The sequence below is a fragment of the Paramormyrops kingsleyae genome, chromosome 3 (genome assembly GCF_048594095.1).
Source record: "Paramormyrops kingsleyae isolate MSU_618 chromosome 3, PKINGS_0.4, whole genome shotgun sequence".
Lineage (NCBI taxonomy): Eukaryota > Metazoa > Chordata > Actinopteri > Osteoglossiformes > Mormyridae > Paramormyrops > Paramormyrops kingsleyae.
In genome coordinates, this window is record NC_132799.1 from 31,118,494 (window position 1) to 31,144,359 (window position 25,866).

Genomic DNA, 25,866 nt, shown 5'->3' on the forward strand with positions numbered 1-25,866 from the left:
CAAGTTTAACTGTGCTTTCCGTATGTAATAAATACAGCGGTGGTTGGGTGTGTATTTATTTCCTGGCTGTTCACCTTAAAATTATCGTCTGTGACAAAAGCCGTCAATTAAAGTAGGCAGGAGTTTGCCACTGGATATGAATTACTTGTGTGTGTCGCTCACTATCAGATAGGGCGTTTTTCATGCAATGCGTTAATTTGTCCCAGAATCTCCAACATCTTGATATTGTGTTTATAATGTAACTAATTATACATTGGTTTTAACATTACCGGCTATCTGCTTTATATAAAAGGACGACTGTATGCACTGAAAGACCTGTAGGCTGGCCGGTATAGGTTCGCATATCTACGTATTTTGCATACAGCGTTGTTCCCCGCATGGTAGAGGTGGCATATGGGGGGTTGGCAGGGGATTTCTGCTGAAGAAGCATTCAAGGCTTTGCCCCCATGCTTTTGAACTGTGTTACTTCACCAACAAAGAGAACCCTTGCGTATCAGCATGGGGCAGGAGTTTCTTTCTGACCGCGCAATTTCAGGTTTTTATTAAGAATTTACCTCAAAACTACTAGCAAAACTTGCATGAGGATTGCACAGATGGAACCTGTGTAGTATTAATATTAATAAAGACAGATCATTTTCCCATTAACCTTCAGATGCATGGCTCTACATTTTAACTAGTTAATATATAAACAAGGTGTTTTGCTTTCGTTATTCTGTCATTTCAGGTTCTTTGGCTTTACATTTTTCTCTGAAATGTTATTTTAGCATCTGGATTCTTGACTACTTCGGTTGATGCTTCTTTCCTGTGGTCTGGTGTACTTGTTCAGTCAGGAAGTCCATGCTATGACTCAGCCTTTGCTTAGGGGGTTCTCCTCTTAAGGATTACTTAATCCTGTCTTTGTTCAAATTATTACCTCCTTGTACAGTGATATTCAATAATTTTATCTAGTTTTTCAATTGACTTCTCTTTCGGGAGCTATGTGGAAGGTGATTTCCAAGTACTGGTTGCAGAGTGTTTTATGTTTAAGGGCTGGGTCATCAAGGTTTAGTTTAGATGTAGTGTGTCAATACAGTAATTTATGTATGTGTGTGTGTGTCTACACTTGTTGTTTCTAATGAGAAGTGTAGGAACTTGTGTACATCTTTTAAGTAAGCACTTCAAGTAAAAACTCTGAATATCATTAAAAGCAGAACGGCAGTCATTTCTGTGAGACTCTGTAACTGTTGTTACATAGGCCTTAGTCATACTGTTTGGTGCAATCTGGCCTTGGCAGGGAACCCCTCTGTGTTATTATCAGTGTTTTGGCACAGTGAGGGTATTTCCTGCTCTGCATGGAGGACTTCCTGTTTCTGCTTTCTCTAAAGTGTGGGAAAACACTGGCTGTATTTTTCTTCTTCTGCAGTAAAATTCTGATTATGTGTAAATCAGAACATTAACTAGGCTGTTACTTTAATAGATTTTCCTAAACCAATTGCTCAAGTACTTACCACTGTTATGAGTCCTCTTTCCCTCTGGGACCAGTCTGAGCAGTGTCACTGGGTGGATACAGTTCATCTCTGCCTGACAGGTAGAGGTGCAGTACCGCAACCCTTGGCTTTTATATTCTGATAGACAGCCTGACCATCACCACACCCCACCAGCACCCTGGTCTAACTTTCAATCTTTCAATTTTGAAATTTGACTTGTAAGTAATCAGCACCTTTAAACAATGTTCTGTGACTGCACCCATTTTTAAACCAGAAGAATACCTGTACTGTTTCCATCTTCTGAATATGAGAAAATTCTGTTCATTCAGTTTTTCTTTTTGTCTAAGATGGGTTGATTTTCTACACTACAATTTGTGATGGATTAGGGAGTTAAGAGTACAGTGTTATGAGAGAATGTTAGCCAGAGCACTTTATTTTTCTAAGCCTCCTTGACACGGGGCCTTGGTCAAAACAGTCTAGGAACAAGTGGCATGGCGATGGGTGTGTTTGAACAATTATTATGAGCACATTTTGAGTTCTTGTCTTTTTGATGTGTTTCTAAGCCTCTAAACCTGGTGAAAAGCTGAACTAGCACAATCCACAGGAACCAAGAATGTTGATATGCCCTGTGTTCTACCTAACTTGTAGAACACTTTTAAGATTAGAGGATGTGTTCTGTTAAGTGGTTGGATATTTGTTTTAAAAGTATGGTATTGATTTCTGTTGGCGTGAACAAGTAGACAGATGGTTAGTGGAAGAGAGTGTTTAAATACCGTGGCATTGTTTGGTTTGATTTTAAGACTGCTTTACTGGGAGGTCTTCATCTTAATTTGGTTTAATCCTATGCTCACCAGCCTGTGTTTCTTCATCCAGGAAAGCTGGCGTGGCATGGAGGTACAGGAAAAGGGCTAGGCTGGCATTGGGGCCTGAGCTTTGAAGATGAATTCCTGAGAATCATCCATGTTTACATTTGTAGCAACCAGGGGAGTGAAGGCCACATAAAAGAATTCCTGGCCACACCATGCCTCACCGCTCAGGGCTGGTTTCCTTCCTTTTGCTGGGAAAGATGAAAACTGCAGCAGAAAGTCCTCTGGTGGAATAGCTGGTTGAGCACAACGTCGATATGCACCAGGTCTCCTCTGGACAGTGCATTCAATGATTCCTGTGCTGTGCATCTGCTCCCTATGTTCTGTAAAACTTGGTGCTTTATGTAGAATATTGGTTCCCTAGTGCTGGAGGCCGCAACCTCTTAGGTATGCTATTATTAATCTAAGTGGAATTTCTGGACTTATACAACTGAAAGCATTTTGTAGGAATAATTTTTTCCACTGTTCCAACAGGCTGCGCCTACTATTGTTTCCAGCAGTGCTTTCATTTTGTTTATTGTTGATGCTTTCAGATAAATGAAAGTCAGATTGTCAGTATCTTATTGATGTCTGGAGTCCCAGAGTAGATAAGGTGTATTTGCTGTGTTCACGGGTGGAGGAGAATCCCTTTCATGTCTGAAAATAAAGACATACTGGAAGCAAAAAAAGAATACATTTTAATTTAGTAGTGCACCTGTTTACCACTATGTATTGAACCAATCTGTATAATGGACACAAGTATTTTAAAAAAAAATCTTTTTTTAAACTTTATTTTAAACTTAGGGTAACAATTTGTCATTACACCTCTATTCCAGTGTGTGAATTGTCATCTGAGTGTTCATGACTAGGGGTGTAATGGCACACAAAAATCACTGTTCGGTAGGCACCTCTGTTTTGAAGCCACGGTTTGGTACATTTTCGGTACAGCAGGGATAAAAGGAAAAAACAGACTGCTCCTTTTTCTTTATTTCTTTAAACAGTGGTTTACTGAACAAAGTATGACTGTCTTTCTTAAATAAGTCTGTCAATACTGCTACAACCTACTAATAAAAAAAACTACATGAAATTTACAAATGAGAGGAGGCCATTCGGCCCATCAAGCTTGTTTGGGGAGAACTTAATAGCTGAGTTGTTAAAATCTTATCTAGCTCTGATTTAATGGACCCCAGCTTGCACTACACTAACAGGGAGACTATTCCATAATAAGAACAAATAAGAAGTAAATCAAAATAACTATTTTGCCAAGTAAATAAAATAAATATCCATTAAGGTGCAGCATTTAAAAAATTCCTGTGCCATACTTATATTCACATTAACAACTTCCAGCTTCACATTAGGACGTACGCTTGCATGCGTAGCGACACGGTTTCATCCACCCCTTTCCAAATGTCGTCTGGGGAAGCACACAAAAGTTCTGCATTTGCTGCCTTTGTTCGGTACATATGCGTGCCAAACCGAAAGATCTGAGCTGAAAATTTTCTGTACAAATACGTGTACCATTGCACTCCTACTCAAGACTTATTTTAAGCAAGGTATTCATCATTTTTGGTCTTTTCTGCATTTATGTAAAGCAAGGCAGAGTACATTACATACATAGCTTTGTGTTGATCTTTTATGATCTTCTTTTAAGGAACTTGTATGCTAATGAGTGTGGTTTGCCTGACTGTGGTATTCCAGCATCTTAAAGTTCAGCTCCAGCTATAAAGCCTTGTCATTATATGTAGTATTGGTTCTAAGCAGAAATAAATGGCCATTTTTATATTTTGTGCCTGGAAGACCAACATTAAGTCTAACTACTGCCATACCACACAACAATCACTCTGAACTATGTGGATCAGGAACACCTGGCCTTTAAGAAGTGTAATTACAGTTAAAATGACCCCCACAAAAATGTCATTCCGCTGAATATGGGCTGTGAGAGGGTGAGGTGTGACCCCCCAGGTATTTGGTTACTTTTTGCTTATCAACTGGTTTTATGCTGGAGTAAAGCAGGTGAGGTGACATTCTATGTTACAAAGCGAAAACCTGAAGAGCTGGGACAATAAACCAGAATGCACTCCATGCAGCTTTGTCTACCTCAACGAAATCAACTTTCTCAAATAAGTTTCTGTTGGTTAATGAAAAGAAAAAAGCTGATAGAAACAAAACAACCAATCACTGTCACTGGATGGATTTAATAATTTTAAAAGCACAAGATTGGCCCACCATTGAGTGAAAATAATGGGCAGTAAAGCAGATCAGCCCGTTGATTGGATTTTATCTGCTGTACAACAGCCATACAGCAAAACAGATACATAGAATTAAGCACGCTTGTTTCCTCAGGTGTGTTTAATATGTTAATGCAAGGTCATGTCTGGGTGATTATTTATTTATTGCATTATGTTGTCTCTGTGATATTGATGTTGAGTGCTGACTGTTTAAGTAGCATTGTGTTTGTAGATATTTCAGAAGCAGTGCTGACTTGGCACTTAAGCTTTCATTGAGTCTTATCTCTTTCCACTTTTCACATCAAGTGCAGAGCACCAGCATTTCTTATAGCTGTCAGTTTTTTTTTTTTGCTGTTGCTCCTAATCTCCCTGAACACCCCTCATGACGTATGTTTTTCTAAACTAATGTATTGGTAGTTTTCCAAGCCCAAAAAGGATTTGATTTAAAGCTATTTTCCATCAGGGAGTGTGTGTTGTAAGGTTATTTTACAGTGTCATGCATCTCCTTTTTGATCCACTGATACTAGTGAAATTTTCTAGCTGTGAGAAGGAGGTAGTTTCTCATTTTAATTTATTCAAATAAGTAAAGGTTTTGATTATTGTGCATATGTAATAGCATCTTTCTCACTTTGTCAGCACCTTCATTGTTTTTAACATTATTCATGTTTCTCAGAACAGTATGGTGGAGATGCAAACGTCATTGACTATGGAATGCATCTGAACGTGGGGGTGGGGGGGCTCGGGTGGCTCCCCCCAGTTCTGTGGTCCATGGCAAATGTGATTTAAGTTCTTTGGAAGGAAGGTCCTTTGTAGCTTTGCTTTATTACACTGTCTGTGATCTGTGTTCTTATTTTAAAATAGTTGGACTAATGGATCACATTACTTTAAACTTACTGCGACTCGGCTGCACAGATGCTTTGGTTAATCCAGTTTCATTGCAGTCCTGACTGCAGACAATTTCATAAGGTTTTCATGGTCTGCTCATTATAATAAGCGTTGGGCCGTTATAGGTCAAATGAACATAAGTGGGCAATATCACCTCAGGTCAGTGAGACACTGAATGTTTGAGACATCAGAGGGTTAAGATGATGTATTCTAGGGGTTTCTTATACTGACCCGTGTTTACTCCTGTTGTGATCATCTGTGGGGGTTTCTGGTTCCCACCAGTTCTGTGGTTTTTGGGTGGTGCAAGAACCCTGGCCTTAGAGAACCATTGCTATAAGACCCACAGAGGTTGAAAGTGCAGAATAAACCCACAGACTATAAAATACACAGCTGATTTTCATCTTAGCATTTGTTCTTGTCATTGTTATTTACTTTTACAAGGTAAAATAGAGTTGTCTTTCCAATCTCATATTCTGGTGGGCAGTGACAGAGAGGAGTGTTCAGTGGCATACCCTACTGCTGAAATTGCACCCCAGTTCTGTAAGATTGACATCTTGTGGCGTGTTTTATGAGTAAGGGCAAGGGCCAGGAATAAGATATTTGATTTATGCATGATTGGTCTGGGGTGGTTATGATGGTTGTAATTGCGGAAGTATGTTGGTATTGTTGGCTCATGCTTGAGTTGGTGGTGGCTTGGGTCATTTCTTTGGGCCCCTTCACACTGGAGCTTTTCATTTCTCTGTCCCTGTGGTGAAATAAGGAAGGATGTGACCCTGGTCTCTTTTGACCCCTATATAGCCTTTACTAGAGCTCCTGTATAAATTTGTGTGACTAAAGCCTTGCTGGATTTTGAAACACATTATTACACAATAATAGGTACCACTGTAACTAGGCCCTTTAGTCATAAGAAGGCATGACTGTCTAGTTGTGCAGGAAAGCATCAGTTTTTTTTTTTTGTTTTGAAAAGGCTGTTCCTAATCATTTGAATCCAGCAGACAGCCATGATTAAACTTAACACATTGAATGTGACAAAATGGAGATCTGTTAGATACATATAACTTCTGCCTCTCACAGATGTTCGGAAATGATCAATACTACCTAAATATGTGCAATTATTCTTCAGATAGAAATGCAACTTGGTGCATTTTTGTGTTTCTCTTTGCTCTGTTTGTTTAGAACATTTTGCGAATTGAGATTACAGTGTTATCTGCAGTCTCTAGGTGACGTGCAAAAGAGGATCACAGGAAATTAGATTAGGTTCAACTTTATCGCATAAAGTACGATTACTCGGATGACAAAACGCAATTTGGCATCTACTCCGAAAGTGCAAAAGTGGTGTAAACAGTGTATGTACATGTGTGATAAATAAATCCAGCATCCCTGATTGTTTCTGTACCTCCTTCCGGAATGATGCATTGAAAACAACCAAAGAAAGGCATAGCCAACTACAAGTACTGTATGCTAAGGTGCCTTAAAGGCTCCGTCTGCTACTTAACATGCTACAGTGTTATGTCCCCCTATATCCAGGGTAAGCAACCTGATCCACGGAGGGCCAATGTGGGTACCGGTTTTTGGGATGATCTCTCAGTCTGCCAATAGCAGGACTTGATGACTGGAGTTGGGACTGCTTTATTATTCGCTGACTGAGAGATCTCAAAAACGTGCACCGATGCTGGCGCTTCATGGATTAGATTGCCCAACCCCTGTTGTGTAGGAGTCCTGCAAGGCATTTTAGCTTACAGGATGGGAGATGTGGAGTGGGATTAATTGTCAGAACAAGTTTTGTTGAAAAGCACTCTTGATTTTAAGAATGCTGCCTTGACTGGCTTTGTGTTCTGTGGTGCTGCTGAATCCCACCTCTTTCTCAGAACTTCCCTCATGTGTCACTCTGGGCATTGAATAGATGCAGGCATTTACAAGGTTCCAGCAGCAGCCCGTAGACAGTTCTCTCTATCTGCAGTACTCATCTCTCTTCCTGAGTTGAGTTTTCTTTGTGTGTTTTCTGAATGTTATGTGTTGCTATGTTTGTTCCTCTGTGACAGCCTTGTGTTTCATGCCCTTTTTGGTGAAACTGGAAAGGCTTGCTTCTGATCTATACTTGTCCCTGTACTGGAAGAGATATCTTGCAAGTTTAATAAGTATTCATGGGTTGTCTTCCCTACAGATTAGTCAATTGGTCTGTTCAGGTACATGTTATTTTGGTTATTTCTGTATGTGGTTGAGCACACAGGGTCAGCTCAATAAGAAATACTAGCAATGAAGGAAAGGTGTGGTCACCAGAAACTTCCTGTTCCTGCAGAAGAGGAAGTTTGGGGGATTTTAGAGTTAAGGTACTTTTCTGCAGAATGTCTTGCACTCTAAACATAGCTGTACATAGACTGGCAATGCAGAGCGATAAGCATTTTCAAAGATTCATGATGATTATCTCATCAAAATTTTGGCTTAATTTTGGGTATGTTTTGTCTGCCACAGATTTTTATGTTGTAGCACAGGCTGCTAGACACCTGACTATTTTTACGAGTGGTGGCACGATATCATCAATCTTGTCCTTGTTGAATATTGTGTGTTCTATATCCCCTAATATCCTTCATTTGACAATAGGAAGACTTGAACTGCTGTATTTCTGTTATCTCTGACTTTCTAGACCAAGGCATAAGCTTAGTATGCTTCATTGCACACAGATGTGCACTCTGTAACCCTTCTAGCAATATAGTCTGGCATAGCATAGTAACCAATAAGTTCTGAGACATTATGTGTTAACCTTTTGCACTGGATTGTAAAATAGGGTGGAGTTAGTGATGGACCCTGAGAAAATAAACACCCATGCCCGTTTACACAGGCTCCCTGGCTCCTTGCTTACTGTGTAATGTATGTCTGCCCTGGAGGTTAAGGAGAACAAACGAAAAGAAGCATTACCTCATCGTCCATGTTTGTGTTGCCTGTGTCACGCATGGCCTGCTCCGGTTTCATTGTTAACCCCCTCCTCCTTCAGACATTTTGCACTTGGCTTGTGAATTAGCTGCTCAACACATGATTTTAGTGAGTGATCTTCGAGACTAACATTTGGAAGCTCTGTGTATTTGTATGCCTTGGTAGTAAACGAAATGTAGGCTAAATCCTTGGGCTGTTACAGTGCACATGTTCATTCTGTACCGTTTGGTACATGTTTTTTGGCTTTGTACATACAATGAAGCAAATAAAAGCATTGCTGAATGTACCTAAAATCACAAGTAGATGTTCCACACGGTGAACATTATGCTAATTATGCCTGAGTTGGTTTTGGCTAATGCTGGGTACAGTCAGTCATAATCTGTGATTTGGGAACGTTTTGGTTTCTCAATAAATTGCACCAGCACTGGAGAGAAAATAGTTCATATGGCCAAAACTGTTTGTTCTGTCATGACACCTTTGATATGTTCCTGGAAACCTAACATGCTAACTAATGTGAAACGACATCATCTGAGTGTGTGTGTGCAACTGGACCAAGGCAGAAACAGCCTCTAAGTTAGTCTCCCCATGGCGTCTTATGCGCTTCAGCCAGGAAATTTAGACAGGGCTAAAAAATAATATGGCTATAGGGGTGTTTATCGCCACAGATATGTGACCATACTAAACTAGTAAAGAACACAGGGTTTAGAAGCTGAATTTAGTTCATTATGATTGTAATTTTTTATTTTAATTTTTGTTTAACTTTAATTTATTTTGCATGCTTATTTTTACAATGCCCAGATACGCATCTCTTGTTATTCAAACATGTCAACAGCTGTGTTGCCTTTGGTTTAATTGTATTTGCAGTTTCAATTTCAATAATAATTTCAAAACACATTCTGTTTTCCCTGCTGTACTGAAATTGAAAGCTGAGGATTGTACTGAACCATGAATTTTGTGTACTGTTACACCCCCACTAAATGTACCTTTCAGGAGTGCAACAGGCCAGTTTAGATGCTACTCACTGTTTTGCTCCAACTTTCTAGTATATGGAATTTTGTATCTTGTAAAAGCTCTCTTTCCGTCAGTTTTCAAGAATCTGTGTAATCTAAGTTTAACCTGTTTGTATGCCCTGATTGAAGTTTTGCACCTCATAATTGGGTTGTTTATGAGTTTCTACAATGGAAGCAGTGATTAAGCTGTGAGGTGGGATGAGCTTGAGACATTGAGACATGGACAAGGATTATCAACAGACCCTAATCATGTAAGGTGAACAGAACTGCTCTCACGTATTGACTGATACAGAAAGACCTCAATAATTATCACTCACTGACTTGCCATAGGATTGTATCATTCGGCATGTTTTTTTTTTTTAACATTTTATTTATTATTATTATTTTTAATTTATTTTCAACACTTAAAACGTAGGTCTATCCTGTCATACTGTATCCCTTCATGCAGATCAAGTGCACTGTCTTGTCACTCATGTTCTTCAACTGCTTCCTAGAAATGTGCTATGGGTCTAAGATGACAGCACAAGTAAAATGTATGACTATGCAGCTTGTTATTTTGTGGTAAAAATAGTTGAGGGTAGAGAACTGTGAAAGTTAACAGGAGATGGCCTTTTGTATTCTTGTCCTGTGCCACTGTTCATTTGATTCTTGTGGTCTTCTGTGACTGCTGCTGTTAACCTGATCAGACTTTCCCCTACCCAAAAGTTTAATTTCAGAGATTCCTGTGTAGTTCTTGTTTTTATCTGTCCAATCAATCATCCACCCAGTCTGTATTTCACTGATACACAATTAGTTCGGTTATTTTTGTAGTGTTACTTTTACTCATTCTCCAAAAGACATAAGAAGTAGAAAAGTCAATTCCAAAAAGTCATGTGAAGACTACATATTTCCTGTAGTGGTGTTCTGTGCTTGCACTCTTGTTTTCCCGGTAAAACATTTTGAATTTATTTAAGAATACACCTGTCCTCTGCTAATCCCCTGGTGAGTCATGGAGGGAAATGAGCTTTGGAAAGTCAGCTCGAGTTCAGCTGAGCTTCTTAGTCTATGTAGCTACACCTGCTGTTCTGACTTTAGCACCTCAGATTGTGGGGGAGAATTTGGGCATTTACAAGTGTCAAAGCCTTTTGCCCAAGCTCACCATTTTAAATTAATAATGGAAGCGATGCTGATACACAACTTTTTTGCACTAAATGATTTGTGCGTTATAGAAACAAGATGTACTTAAAGAATTTTATACACATCATTGCAGTCTACAATCAGTTTACACATGCAAGGGGGGGGGGGGGTGTTTCTGACCTGGCTTTCAATGGTCACTACTGCTGGGACACACTTTAGTTGGTAATGCTCTACTCTATTGGCACATTTTTAATTCTCCGGGAGTTGTTCCATAGTATAGCCCACTTGCTGTGTGGCTTTTAGCCTTTGAACAAGCCATAATCCTGTGGAGGTATTCCTTCATCTGCTTGTGCTTTGTGGCAAATGTTCCCTTCTAGGTCTGTGTTCATGCGTAGTAGAGCTTTGTAAAAAAAATAATAAAATAAAACATCAGAAATGCTGAGTATTTGTGAGAGACTTTCTGAGCAGCACTCCTCTCACATCTGTTATTGTTAGCCTCCTCTGTAGCTAAGTCACAGTCTTCTGTTTGACTGCAGTCACTCTGGTATCTCGCCCAGGACCGTGCTTTGCCATATATGGGGGGGAAGCTGCCTCTTACCCAGCCTGTCTGGCCCTATGTGTGTTTTGGGCTCCCACTCCTCAGGCAAAGGCAGGGGATGTAACTGTAAGGAATGGTGAGAAGCTGGAAGGTGGGGGGGCGGGGGCGGCAAGCTGTGCTGGGAGTCAAACCAGCACCTTGCTCTTTAAACTCTGTTCTGCAAAATAATGTTGGCTCAGCCGCTGTGCGATTCCTTGGAGGGCAGGAATCTGGCTGCCTGTTTTTTGATGATGATGCTGCAGTATGTTTTCTCATGTCACCTCTGTGGGTTCTGTGGCTTATCTACAGCGGTTTGGTTGGTGTGTGTCATATGTCATCATATGTGATGCTGCGAGCTACATTCCTGTGGAAATTCACCGGCCAACACCATTCAGCAACAGTGTTAAACAAAAATCATGCACAGAAATGAGCAAACGATCAGGTCATGTGACTGGGAGGGCTGTGATTTCGCTTTTTAAAACTCATTCTGAACGCCTGGGCTTCCGGGCATCCTTCAGCACATGCTTGTGCCTGGTGCATGTGTATACATGTGTTTGATTTGTTGGCTTTATAATATCTATATTATCGATTTTAGAATCCTAATAAATGGGTGAAGATGCAAGTTTCTGGATGAAATGGTGACTAAAAATGAAACAGTATGGCAGCAGTTTAAGCCCTTTTTCATACTGGTATTGCTTCTGCATGTGTGAGGCCTCTCTTTTTAACCTGAATTGCATTGTTTTTTTTTTTTATCTCACCGGCTCCACTCCATTCTTTTTCTTGTGTTTTGACTACAGGATGTTGAGAAGGAGAGGGAGCTGCGTACTCGGTTCAGCAAGGAGGAGATTGGAAGGAAAATTGAGCAGTACAACTTCTCAGTGAAAGACCATCTCAAAATGACCCTGGTGAGTAGCATTAGCCTGCTGACAGGTGCACTTATGCACGGGGGTTTGGAGCATGACGACAGCCTGCCATCATGCTCACGTTGCCCTCTGTCAGACTTCTGCTGACTGTCATATTCACCCATCCCTGTCCTTGTCTTCTTGGAGCTGGTTGTATTTGGCCATTATTCATGTCAGTTTTTCCTGCTATGAGGTTTTTAAGAGTGGCTATGTTTGAGACTGTTGTTTTAACGTTCAATCTCTTAGCTTTAGATTACCTAATAATATGCAACATAGTGCCTCTTGTGTATTTTGTTAGAAGGAGGAACCCTTTTCGCTGCTGTTAGAGGTTGCTTGGGCTCTATTTTAAGAAAGTCACATTGACTGCAGTCCTAAACCAGTATCTGTGGACAGTGTTCTGAGTGGTAGTATTTTCTATTGATTTCAGTATTTTTTAAAAATTTTTTTTTTTTTATCTTAGCTACTTTATATGTTTACATTTCAATTTGTACAGCATTGTCATTTATCACATTGGATGCATTGGTACCAGTCTCCCTGGCTTGAATTAAAAATGATCCTCTCACCTCTCACGTGATCCTGTCTGTTCTGCAGAATTCAAATGGTGTGTACACTGGATTCATCAAGGTCCAGCTGGAGCTGAGGAGGCCCATTACTGTGCGTGGTGGTAAAGGCGCCGGGCCTGGTAGGGGCCCCGAGCAAGAAGAGGCCTTCTATCTGCCCAGAGGCGTGGTAAACACGCTCCACATCAGCAGCGTGAACACAGCACATGAAGTCATCAGGGCCCTGCTGCATAAATTCACGGTGGCTGATAATCCAGCCAAGTTCGCCCTGTTCAAGCGCTGTCGCCGTGAGGACCAAGGTGAGCCAGGTTAAAGAGCATGGATAGGGTGGGAGGTGCGTGTCACCTAGTGCTGTTCATCTCCAGGTTTCATCACCCATCCCCCGCTCCATGCCTTGCAGCCACACAGACATACTATTGAGTAGCTTATACCTCAATTCCAGGTCTCAGCAGAGCTCAGATTTCTCAGTGTGTATCTTTGCACGCGTGCTCTCACAGCACCAACAGCTGCCTTCTGCCTGTCGAAAGACAACACTTGCAGATTTCAGTTGCCCTGCTCCTCATTCACCCCCCCCCCCCCCACCTCCACATTGATATAAGCTAGCAGCTGTTGAGCTGTTTCGCTCTTAGAAACACAGCTGATTTTATAGGAGAAGGCTGCTGCGGCTGTGGGTATCTAATTAAGTGTTTATATCTGAAACAGGATCCCTAACAATGTACGCTGCTGTGTGACCCCCACGTACAAAATGGAAGTCATGCATTAGGAATATACAGTGTTATGATGAAGAATAGAACAGGGAGGAGTTTGGGCAACCGGCAGATTGGCTTGTAGCTGCTAGGCTGCAGCTGTGCTAAAGTATCTCTGAGAAACAAGAGACTCTCCTTCAGAGGGGGGTACATCTCTGTGTCAGTAGGGGATAGTGTAAGCCCACTAATAAATGGGTGTCTAGACAGGCTCCGAAGATTCTGGGGAAATTTTACTGCGATGTGGTGCTTGCTGGTGGACTTTCTGCTGACTTGTTTCACCACAACATGAAAAAAAAATCTCCCCCAGACTTTCAGCACATTTACCACATTGTTCTGCATATGTTTAAAAAGTCCTTTGAAACAACACACAAAAATAACATGTTGGGTGGGCATTTCTAAGTGGGTTGACTATGAATGGATGGAGGTAGAGGAAAAATGCAAGCACAGATGTTGTGGTGGAATGGTGGGATAGCAGCGTTCTGGGCTGTCGGGGTTCCTGTGCTCAGACCTTCCAGTTAGAGCCTGGTGTCTCCAGTGAGCTCAAGAGACAGGTATTACTACCCCGACAGCAGGGGGCAGAATGTCTTTCTGAGATCCTCACGTCTTTAGCTACCAGTATTTTTCACATTTAGAAGTCAAGCAACAACAAAGTCATTTGGCTGTGTCCCAGCGTTATGGCATATCTGGCTTTTTTCCATGCTGCAGTGTCGCATGATCTGAAGACATTGTTTCGCAACATTTGCAATCTTATCCATTTAGTGACCTTGAATTATCTGTCCTTATAAGCAGTATGTGGCTATGAACTTGTTTGTTTTGTAACGGGGGGGGGGGAACAATGTATTTGTATGCGTAAATTAATTTAATGTGTGTGGCTTACAGTATACGTGTGCAAGCTGGCAGAGGAAGAGCACCCCCTTTTCCTTCGCTTAGTGGCAGGACCCAACATGGATGCACTGAGCTTTGTCCTGCGGGAGCAGCCCACCGGCGAGGTTATTGTAAGGCTCCAGGTTTTATTGTATACACAATGACTATTGTGTGTGTGCTATAATGAATCATAATCGAATGTGGTTTGTATCCGGAACCGTCAGTGGTTAAGCCACAGATGTCACTGTCTCTCCAGTGGGATGCCTTCTCTATCCCGGAGCTGCACAACTTCCTGCGCATCCTGGACAAGGAGGAGGAGGAGCAGCTCCAGCTGCTCACCAGGCGCTATGTCACCTACAGGCAGAAGCTGGAGGAAGCTCTGAGGGCAGCAGGGAACCCTGGGTAGACTGGCCCTCCCAGTGTGGGTGAAGGGGGCAGGATGTGGCCTGACTGGACTGCATGTGAGTCGCTGACAGGGGGCACGTGGAGCTAAGATTTGCTGCTGCTGCTGCATGCAGATATGTGTGCAACATACAAGGTGAACACAAGAGGGCGGTGTTGTTGTGGGGCCTGGTTAAGCTATTTGGAAGAACTGTTTTTGGAAATCCAGTGCTTAGGGGCTTCCTACTTTAACACGGCTTGAACCTTCCCATAGTGCACCTTGGCTGCAAATCTCCTTTATCCAGCCACGTCATCTTTGTCCATCTTTTATGCAATTTTGTTCTATAATTTTATTTTTTTTTAAGTGAACGATTTGAAACACTGTTCTATTTAATTAGTGAAGCAATGGTTTGTAAATATTTTTTTATTTATGTGGTTGAGGCTTTATTTGTTTTATCTTAAACACAAGCAATGCTTGCCATTTATTTTGAAATTATCCTTCATCGAGGCTGACATTGAAAATGGGCACAAAAAATGAATAAACTGGTTCAGCAGCTTTGTTTATAGTATTGAATCCTGGGGTTTTAGAGAAGGGGAACTGATAGTCTGCTGCCGTCATTCTGCCTGCAAAGAACAGAATGTTTTGACATGAACAAGACCCTGTTGAGAGTGGGTTCATATCTCCAAGGGAAAAAGTGAAACAGAGAAAATAGGAGAGACACGTGGTTTAAGTCCACAGTTTATTGGCCTCAGAGTTGAACTGAAATACAGTGATCTGACGGCATGATAGTGAGAGAGGAAAGAAGTAAGTAGAGATTTGAGTGCTTATCTTTGGATGTCAGGCCTGAGGGTGACGGCAACTGGAAAATGACTGGCTTGCTGATAAATGCTGGGAGAGATTGAGGTGCACTGGGCCTGGGCTTAGCAGGCTGCTGTATGAACAAAGGGGGCCATGGTATGTTGATGAGTGGGTGAAGGAGGAAGTTTGGGATGTGCAGTGGGAAATACTGGAAGTTGAAATTAGTCTAGCTGGTTAGTGTATTTTGCCGGTGGTCTGGGCTCCATCTTCTAGCACTGAAGGCCTTTCAGTGTCGTCGTTAAAGGAGCAACGAGAGTGGTCTAAGTCCAGGCACGGCCATGACATGGTGCTGTGATCTGCAAGTGTGGTAGGTTTCAGTGGAATGCACGTGATGATAATGGAAGGGTCTTCTATTGACCTAATCTGTCTGGAGCACACCGACTGATGCAGGTGACAGTCCTCAGATGGACAGAGAGGTTGCCAAAACTGTACTGTTAGGATTGGGCTTCTGAGTCCTCATTTTGATGGTTGTGTGGAAGTACTGGTTGGTATACTGTTTTGATTTAAGGTTTGTCCTGCACCTCGCTCTCTCCCTCTCTAATTACCAAACCTTTTTACAGTATTACAGGAAAAATGTCTGTATATTCCCACCAGACCATCATTACATCAGGAAGACTGCAGTGCTTCGATAGGTTTGATAATGATTAGATTACTACACTGGAACCAGAAAAATTGCACTTTGGATTTGACAATCACACCAACTAAAATAGTGTTTTGTTCCATTTATTATATGTGCGAGTTGCAAAATACAAAAAAAACACATGATCACATTAAAATTAAATAAATGTGTGCCCGTGTGTTCATCACTTTATAGCTTTGTACCACATGATGATTTTCTGATTGGTACTGCATTGCTATGTAAACCTTTAGGCAGTGACTGCTTTACTACTTTGTGTGTGTTGTGGACATCTAGTGGATACCTGTTGTAACTGCATTTTCAGGCTTCAGTCCTCTGTTTTCAGCTGGGCAGAGCTAGTAGAGGTCCATAAACATGCAATGTTTCCCTTCTGTTTTTTTTTTTGTAGAATAACACATAATACAACCATATACTGTAAAATGGCTAATTTACAATGGTATGTTTTGCCTGGTGCAAGCAGTTATAGGCTTTACTAAATTGGATTGAGACACTCAAGCCGGCCTCCTGTGATATTTTTCCCATTATACCAAATAATTTTAATTAGAATTGTAGGTAGTAATATATGTAATATGTTTGATGGGATTATAGTCTGAATTTTATAATCTATAATTTATTTTAATTATCACATTAAGCCCTACTAAGAATCCACTGATTTTCTGCAAAAACAGGTTGTAGTTAAAAAAACCACTGCACTTGCTGTACAGTCAGTGCAGTGTGCAGCTTTGGAGTAAATGGGCTATTTTAATATAGAAAAAAGGCTTGTACTTGGGCACTTTACCTCTGTTCAGGGAATGTTATATACAGCGTAATCCATGTTGGTGGTAAATTTACACTGTCGCTGATTTAAAGAAGATTTTAAGTATAAAACTTGATGGTTATTTCAGCAGTTTTAGTTTAGGCAAGTAAAAAATATACTGTGAAAGTTACTGTCATTAAGGACAGTGGGTATCACTATGGTTGCAAAATAGTCTAGCCGTAAGCATACCATTGAAGAAACAATGTACGCTGCATGCATTATGTTTACCAATGCGTATCCTGTAGGGCTAATTAGCAACTCCTAGGCCAGTATTGTCCAGATTAAATTAATATACAGAGTTTGTTTTGACGCTTGGTTTGCCAAAATTCTGCAGATCTCATGCTGTGCACTACGGCTGATTGAAGGTAGGCCAGTGAGTTTCTCATTAGTCCCACACTGAGTGAGGAGGTCACCGTTTTCTCGTTCTGTTCTTGCTATTGGCCTTTGTCCTGGGTGTTCCTTTGAGTGGACGGCGTGTTTGTGTCTTAGGTCCACCTGCTGGTGCAAGGTCGAGTGGACCTTCCTCCACAAGCAGAAACCAAAATCTGAGAGTAGATTATGCTGTTCTATTTATATGGATGCAGATTTATTTTTCTAGGTAACTGATGATTTTGTTACCAAATGTGGCTTTTTTGTGAAAAGTCCTGGATTCCTCTAATAAAGTCAATTTAAAAGTCTGTGTTGGTCATTGTTTGTTGTTAAGCAATTGTAAGTGCTTCATTTAGACAGCAAATTGAATTGAAACAGTGGACTAAGTTCTGTTTTCAATGCAAAATGACCTGATTTCATTTACTTCCTCTGAGTGAGTTTATAGGCCAGTCCTCACAGGGAAAGCTGCATATTACCCAGACTGGTTCACCACTATCCGTACAATATTGCTTGGCAGCCAAGGCCAAGATGGGGAACTCCTGGAAAGTGGCCCTAGGCCACCAGCAGTGTCTCCCATGGACATCAAGCATGCCCACCTAGCAGGAACTACCTACCCATCCTCAAGTACCTACAACACAAGCATCAGCGTTAAAGAAAAACCAGCCATTTTAAAAAGCCTTTATTGAGCAAAACAGGCAAGTGAGACCAATAGTTACCCAGTAACAAAACCACCACTGCTATAAATGAGGGGGGGAAAAAAACTGGCAAGTCATAGCATCTTAACAGATTCAAAAGTGCATCCGTGATGGTTTATGTGCATTAATTATCATAAATACTACATATACAAAACCAAGTCAGATTCCATATTCTCAGTGCTTTGCCCTTGCTGTAATTCCTGCTATTTGAGCCACGTTCAGCTCTAATGAAACTGACCCAGCAGTTGTAGACCACAGAATAGGTTACTTCTTACAGTCCCAAAATCGACCTATGAAACATGCTTGTTTCTGACCTTTCACATAGCAAGAAAGACACTTGAAAAAAAATCTAAGCATAGAAAATTGGAGTGACTGAAGAAAACTCCCTTTAAATCCTTTGTCATTTCCAGGGTAAAAGGTAATACAAAATAACAGGAAAACAACCAAAATGATCTAAGAGACATAACAGACCTGGGGGGTGTGGGGGAGGGGGGAAGCACATGCAAGACCCACTGTTCCTCCCCTATTTGGATAAAACGCTACACCCTGGGAAATCACTCACTGCTTTGACCATTAAATTCTTTAAATTCACAGTTTATTCCTGGAATCCCTCATTTAGCCAGGAAAGTGATTCAGCTGGCTGTAAATTCTGTTACGAGGTGAAACTTCGTTACACAGTGAGAGACCCCACAGCAATGGGAACGAGTATCCAGAAGCTACCTTCAGTGCCACCGTGAAGCAGACACGGCCCAACTCCTGCTGCTGCCTTCTCACCGAAAAGCTTATAAGTGGTATGTGTGGGAGGGCAGATGAGGGCAAAATGACAGGGGGATTCCACACATGAACACTATTTTTAAACAGGAATTGCATACTGGAACGCAGTTTTATATTACCATACAAAGCTGCCATCACACTATTCTCTCTGTGCCTTTCAACTGAAGTGTAGGTCAAACCACACGTGAAATATCTACTACCATTATCATATTTCGGTAAAAGTGTTAGTATCATCTTACAAAATTTCCCTATAGCAAAAATGCAGATCCCTCTACAAATGGTCAACATTTAAACTTACCCATAAATAGATAAATCCACAAATGTAAAGATTTAGTGTTAGAGTACAATGGCAACTTGTTAGTAACCATTAAATTTTCTCCACTTCATCAAATAAAGAGATGATTAAAATTGTACAAACCAACGTGCTGCAATAGCCCTAAATAAAAACACTGATAAATCAGTGCCTACCTATATCTGTTTTGGGACAGCTTTGACAGGCTTTGGAGAGGAAAGAAAAAAATAACACAAAAGGCAACCCAGCTGTGTAAAGTAGCTGAAGTGAGATCATGCCGGACTAACGGACTCCCATTGCCTCCAGTTTAGACTTCAGCCTTGGTGGGTAAGTGAGAGGCTGCACAGGGCTCCACAGGGCAACAGGAGAGGCTGGCTGGGCTGTTCTCCTTCCTCCTTCCTCCTCCTCCTCCTCCTCTTACTTCAATGTCTGGCGCAGTCTACTGATGCGTGGGCCGTGGCTGCTAAACATCAGCCGTGGGTCGAACTTGTACCTGGAACCAGAAGACAGGCTGCTGTGGATCACCGATCCACTCTGCTCTAAGTAGCTGAACTCACTGTGATTCTTAAGTTAATTCTGGCCTCGGTTCAAGTTCTGCATTTACCTCCCCAAAGTGTGAGGCCCACAAAGGAACACCCACCCCACCAACTGACCCTGAATCATAGACTCCCGGCGTACGGCAGGAGGCCCCTGAGCAGGACTGCAACATCATTAGCCGGTGGTTCATCTTCTCCAGAACCTCCTGGTCAATGCTCTTGGCGATGTTAGTCAGCTCGAAGGGGTCGGCCGTCAGGTTGTACACCTCCACAAACACCTGAGTGGTGACAAGCATGATAATAATGACGCCTTGTTCTTCCAGGCCTCTGAGTTCCCATCAGGAACACTTAGCTGCAGTCTAACAACTGAGGGCTATTCTCAGAGCATAAGATACGGATAAATGAAGTACAAAAATACACAGCAGCTCCGTTATACTGCAGAGAAAGTGATGGTGTCGCGCTGCACACGCTTGCCTCGTTGTCATCGAACTCGCAGTACTGCAGGTTGGCAGAGGGGGAGAGGGTGCGCACGCAGGCATAGGTGTTGTTGTACGAATCCTCGCACACACAGTCTGGGAAGCACTCCTAAGGCGGAATTGCAGCATCAGCATTTTTAACAGACATGACGAAGTGGAAAATCAGGGCCCCCTCTGCCCAAATCCCGACTTACCGAGACTCCGGGACCGAGGAGCGGACAGGCGGGATCCGACACATTGCTTCCCTCGCCCTCGTATTCCACGAGGATATCCGTCCTCCAGGTGATGTTCTGCCCTTGACCGTTCTGCCATGACAAAGGCATTGTGGGATTTCCGTTTATTAATTTCACCCGTGGTTCAGTAAACATGAACGAGGTATAAATATGGAACACTCTACACCCTACTCGGTCCATCCCCATTTTCGGGGCACCTACCAAGAGTGGAAGGAAAGACATGCCGTCCATTTGGGTCTGGTTGACACTGTACCCCGCAATGTCCAGTATGGTTGGCCCCAAGTCTACATTGGCCACCAGGATCTGATGATAGATTGACACAATGGCAATACGAAGAAGGCATTAAACTAAACAAATGTGCATGCAATTGCTATTTGGAGCATTCTGTACTTTACCTGGCAGGTCTGATTGGGCTTGATGTTCGGGCCTCTGACCAGCAGGGGCACTCTGATATCAAACTCATACAGTTGCCGCTTGTCCACTGGCAGTGAGAACTGGCCTGTGGACAGCAGAGTAACAATAAGTGGGGAGTCGAGATTGTCCGGGTTCTGACAGGAAGTACACGAACAGAGTGGGGTTCTGTATCTGCAGTGGCGGACAGTCAGACGGTGCTTACAGAATCCCTCCCCAGGGGGATTAGATCTTGTGCCATCTACTAAATATAACTGCAATACAACCCCCAAAATGACTGAGAATCAAAGCTTTTAATACAAATTCTGCCTTTGTATCAAAATTCGTGTATTATTTTGTAATGTAGGGTCTTTGTTCTGTTTAGAGCATTTAAAGTGTATAATCCATGCAAATCATTTGCTGCAATCCACTTTCAGCTTAAAACGTGAAAATACTTTAGTGCAATTGTGTGAAACCTGTGTGGTAGCCGTTGTCCGAGGTGAATATGATGTAGGTGCTGCTCAGGTCACCGTGCATCTCCAGCTTCTTTACCACTTTCTCTACCAGGTCATCAACGGACAGTAGAGTCTGCCACCTGGTGGAGATTGGGTATAAAATCAGATTTACGAAGCTGCGCCTCGGAGTGCAGTGTAGCTCCTGTGGAAGCGTTGAGGCCGAGTTACCTTTTCCGAAAAGCCTCATCCAGGAACTGCAGAGAGGAATTCGTCATGGGTGTCTTTGCTTGTCTGATCAGCCAGTGTTTGTCCTGAAGAAAAATAACAAAAAATTGTTTTTTCCCCCCCCTACGCCCTCCCCTTCAGACAGCCTTTGGCATCCTCCCAGCCTACCTTGCCATGCACGTTGAAGTTGGGGTCCCGTGGGGCCTTAACATTGGGGAAGCTGCTCTCATACTGGGGGGCAGCAGTCCATGGAGAGTGTGGGGCAGGCGTGGAGATCATCATGAAGAAGGGCCTATAGTTGGACTTGTACTGGAGGAACTCCAGAGAGGCATTGGCCTGAAAGAGCACAGTCCAAAGAGGACATTCTACTAAGGGACATTCTGGTCGCATGACTGGATAGGACTATAAAATAATTGCCCACCACAGAAAGACAACATTACCCAGACTGCATATGGGCTCATGGGAGTTTTACTTACACAAAAATGTTCTGAGGCCAAAAAAATGTAGAGGATGTGGGACCAAGACATCTGGTTGGTCCTGCCTCCTCTAGTTGCTTAGACCCACTTCTTCTACAATCTCTCTGAACCAATCATTTTTCATTCTGCCCTCAGGACATCTTTATGCAAGTAAAACTCCCATCAGCTGCATTTGGTCAGGACTGAGATCCATAGCGGGCTATGCATATGCAGGATGCCCGAGACGTCGACCATAAGACCATCAGCACTTACCAACACATCAGTCAGGTAGTCTTCACTGTAGTTATTCCCATGCTTCTGTGGTCTGCCGTTCACCGACAGAGTGTAGTTATAGTACTTAGAGTTTTTCTCCTGAAATCACAATATAGAGGGGTGACATGTTGGAAATTAACAGACATTATACAACAGTGTGTATAACGCAGGCAGGAGTGAAAACGCAAGTCATCATCTACCATTCACAATTTAGCATTCACACTAAGAACCACAGAAGATAAGTTGATTTGAGATGAGACCACAGCTTTGAGTGATGCTACAGGCAGTCTTAGTTTCCGTCATTGGTTTTGTTTTTACAAATCAATTGTGAGACCTGGAGGAAACATGGAAATTTTTCTCAACATGTAACAGAGTGATATAGCTGCCAAGACTGTGGGGTAAAAAAATGGAAATGCAACGCTGGTCCAGGTAGCACAAGGTCATCTTATCATCTTAAAGGACCACGGAGTACCGGCATCAAGAATCTAGAAATACTGTAGAAAAAACACACAAGAATGTTTTCCTGCGACTGAAATTTCAAAGTTGCTGATATATAAGGTTTTTATTTGTCAAAAACGACAAGATAAAGATATATTATTGCCAGTACAGTGACTGTTCCCTTCAGATCTTTGGTTTCCATACCAGAGAAACCAAATCCATTTTTAGCTTTAAATTTATGTGCTTATTCAACCTTGTCCACACTGCTCCAGGGAAGGGAAAATGTTTGCCTTTTATGGACAGATATGATGTCCACTTTGTCCGCTTTGTATTTACAGATCAGATTTTATGCAGGTAGAGCAACTGGATGAGATCGTTTAATGTTGCACTTCATCTATTATTGTGCAGTAATTTGTTTAAAAAGTAAACCTAAGATTTAGTCATCTTGTCTCAAACAAGAACAGGATTTAGTTGTAGCGTTACCAAAATGTGACCAAATCATATAAACAAAAATCTGAATTAAATTAAAACTGATTAACAAAATTTGCAAGCTGAATCATTATCAGTCAATGCTACTTGCAAGACATTCACGACAATATGAGTTGTAAAAGTAAGTCAAAAAAGCTCTAGGTGATTAATATCAGTGTACTCTAGGTTTCCTATACATCATGCTCTGTGTGCATAACTGTGTGATGTCATGGATACGAGTGACAGGGACACCTACCAGGGCAAACCAGTAATCCCAGCCTGGTGGCACGTGTTCCACACCACCAGCTTCTGCTGTCCCATACTGCACCAGGTCAACAGACACGGGACATTTCTTAAATGTTGGGCATATGTCTTTAAAATGAGGTAATTAACTGGGGGTGTTAACCAATCAATAACAGTTTGGGGTACAGCCTGCTAGCCATTTGCTTTGATGAACACAACTGCAAGCAACAGAAAGACTGTACTGGAAAGCAAATGATCAATAAATAAATATTTTTATAACAATTTAAAAAATCTTAAATTGTTTTAAGTAGTTTACCATCAATCCCTCATCCATTTAAATAGATTATTCAGCAAATGATCAATAAATAAATAACTGCTGCAATCATGTGATAATTCCTGGTTTTAATTAGGACAGATGACTGTGCATAAATAGAACATCTTGCTCTTCTTATGAATATGGCCATTTTGCAGTCTTATTTCACTTTACATTCATCATTTTTCCTTTTCTTTTTTAGACTAAAAATTTTAAATTTCACTGCACTGATTTTAAGTGACTTAATACTTTTAACTGTAGCTCACATTACATCATCTCATATCCTCCCTTTGGGCGTCAAATTGATTCAGCAGAGACTGATGAAACCACAATTAGTGTGTTGGTTTAATTATGGTGTTCAAAAGACCATTTTCTGAGAAACACCCCAGAAACGAGTTCCCACCTCATTCAGGTACTTCCCAGCAAAGAAGGTCTGGTAGCCAGCGTACTTCTGCAGCAAGGCGGGGAACGCCGTCGGCTCCTGGGTCTTCTGCCAGGCCCGGCTGCTGCAGTTGCCCTCCAAGGTGTTGTTGATCACATGGTGGTTGTGAGGGTACTTCCCCGTTAGGATGCTGGCGCGACTGGGACAGCAGAGAGGGCTGGCCACGAACTGGAGCGGAGTGAAGAGAAGGGGTGACCCAGGGGATCCAGTACAGATCCTCCAGCATTTACCATCATTTAGTGTCACCAGACGGCTGGGCTGCCCACTCTCCCGGCTTCTGCATTTGTCCTGGTTCTGGACACAGAGGCCCATAGGTGGAACTCATTGGAGGGGGTCTCTTACAACTGCTATTTTTGTATCAGTTAAAAATAGACTGGAAATTAGCTAAAAGCTACCATATAAGTACATACTGTACATACACATTTTGGGGACCTAATGCAAAAAAGTACATTACTGCTTTAATTCTATTTTAAGGGATTTTTTTTTCCTAAGTAGGCAGTTTTAATTTTGGTTATCGCATTCTGAGAAAAACTGGCAGTGTTTGGGTGGGTGAGCTGGATGGAGTCAAAAGATTTAAACTGTCAATATTATTTTCAAAAAAAGTTATTTTTGTTCACAAGATTAGAGAATTCAATCAACAATCAACAGCAAAGGATTTCAATACATTTCAACAATCAACAAATCTGACATCCCTGACAAAAAAAAAGTATTTGAATCCTACCAGAATTAATTGGTAAATGTTAAGCAATGCACTGCAGTCAGTACAGTTTGAAACTGAATTTTGAAAGGGTATTAATCTTCCCTATGATGAAATGTGTACTTACAGCATTGGTAAAAGATATTCCTGCATCCCCAATCAACTTTTTCAGCTTATTGAGTGGAATCTGTAGAAAAGGAGGTGGGACATTAAATAGGTTAAAATACATTCATTGCAGTTTGCTGTGAAAGCTAACATAGCTGGATACTGTGGTGATATGCCAAATCGGTTTAATTATGCAAAAAACGTGATCGTCAGCTAGAAAGACAGCATGCTCACTCTGCATCTCCAGGATAAAAATCGAAAATCTATGTGATGTAAGTGGTAGGCCTTACGCGAAAAGAACCGGATTAAGAACATAGTTTTCCCACAGTTTCAAGCAGGGGAGACGTTTACAGGATTTTAAGCAGTGTCAATTATCTAAAGATTCGCCAGCATTACTTAGAGAATCTGCCAATTGTAGAAACGTTCGGTCTTTTTGATTGTTAAAGTTGAATTAGGTCGTCTTGCATCTGAATTAAAAAATGTTAAGGTAAAAATTAGATACTGTTTACATCAGATGATTTTTGTTTTGTATATAGCAAACTGTTATGTAATTCTGTTGTATTTGCTCAGAAACGACAAACAAAAACGCAGAAACAAAAGCAAAAATACCAAGTATAACTACCCTTACCATGCCACCGATTGCAAAATCCAAGTCATCGGTCAAGATCAAAACTATATTCGGTCTTCGAGACTTTGCAAGAACTACCGTGCTACTGAACAATAAAGTGACGCAGATCAGGGTACAGTGCAACAGCCGAAAATGTCTGTAAAGACTCATCTTCGCAGCAAATTACCGGACGGGCAAGTCGTGTCCGCGAAAATGCTCTCTAGATTTACACAAGGTTGAAATTTTGTGGAAAACAGATGCCTTTAAATGTGAACAGCAGCGAAAACAGCCCTGAACTGCACACAGCGCTTTCCTGATGTCATGTGTTGCTTGACAGCGGAAGACCCGGTCAGCTGACAGCACTGGGCTCGCAGCAGCCCTGAATGAGCTCGATGTCTTTTCTTCTGATTGGTAGATTATTGTGTCAATCGAGTAACCTGACTCCAAATACCGCGCCTTCGGCCATAAATATACGTGTATAAACGCATTTTATTACATTGGGTTCAGCCTTAGCACGCAGTTACTTTGAAGGGGTTAGGACTATATAAGTCATACTGTGTTTCGTGTTTTTTGTGCA

General features: G+C 41.7%; 2 protein-coding genes across 6 annotated transcripts in view; one reads left to right on the forward strand and one right to left on the reverse strand.

The window, feature by feature from the left end:
* Positions 1 to 17,480, forward strand: part of rassf3 (Ras association domain family member 3) — a 41,804-nt gene extending 24,324 nt beyond the window's left edge. For all 5 annotated transcript variants that reach the window (XM_023841362.2, XM_072710142.1, XM_023841363.2 and 2 more), the window contains 4 exons: positions 11,856 to 11,963; positions 12,552 to 12,819; positions 14,146 to 14,261; positions 14,387 to 17,480. In XM_023841362.2, coding sequence (XP_023697130.1) covers positions 11,856 to 11,963; positions 12,552 to 12,819; positions 14,146 to 14,261; positions 14,387 to 14,536 — 642 coding nt within the window. In that variant the 3' untranslated portion in view covers positions 14,537 to 17,480. The remainder of the gene's footprint in view (positions 1 to 11,855; positions 11,964 to 12,551; positions 12,820 to 14,145; positions 14,262 to 14,386) is intronic.
* Positions 17,481 to 17,835: 355 nt separating this feature from the next.
* Positions 17,836 to 25,644, reverse strand: gnsa (glucosamine (N-acetyl)-6-sulfatase a). The gene is made up of 14 exons (XM_023841372.2): positions 25,311 to 25,644; positions 24,705 to 24,764; positions 23,842 to 24,048; positions 23,139 to 23,204; positions 21,977 to 22,075; positions 21,417 to 21,584; positions 21,252 to 21,334; positions 21,045 to 21,163; positions 20,574 to 20,677; positions 20,380 to 20,481; positions 20,140 to 20,250; positions 19,944 to 20,054; positions 19,587 to 19,747; positions 17,836 to 19,426 (listed from the first exon to the last, which is right to left on the reverse strand). The coding sequence occupies exons 1-14, from the start codon at positions 25,458 to 25,460 to the stop codon at positions 19,351 to 19,353; spliced, it is 1,617 nt and encodes a 538-aa protein (XP_023697140.1). The 5' UTR covers positions 25,461 to 25,644; the 3' UTR covers positions 17,836 to 19,350.
* Between the last annotated feature and the right edge of the window lie 222 nt (positions 25,645 to 25,866).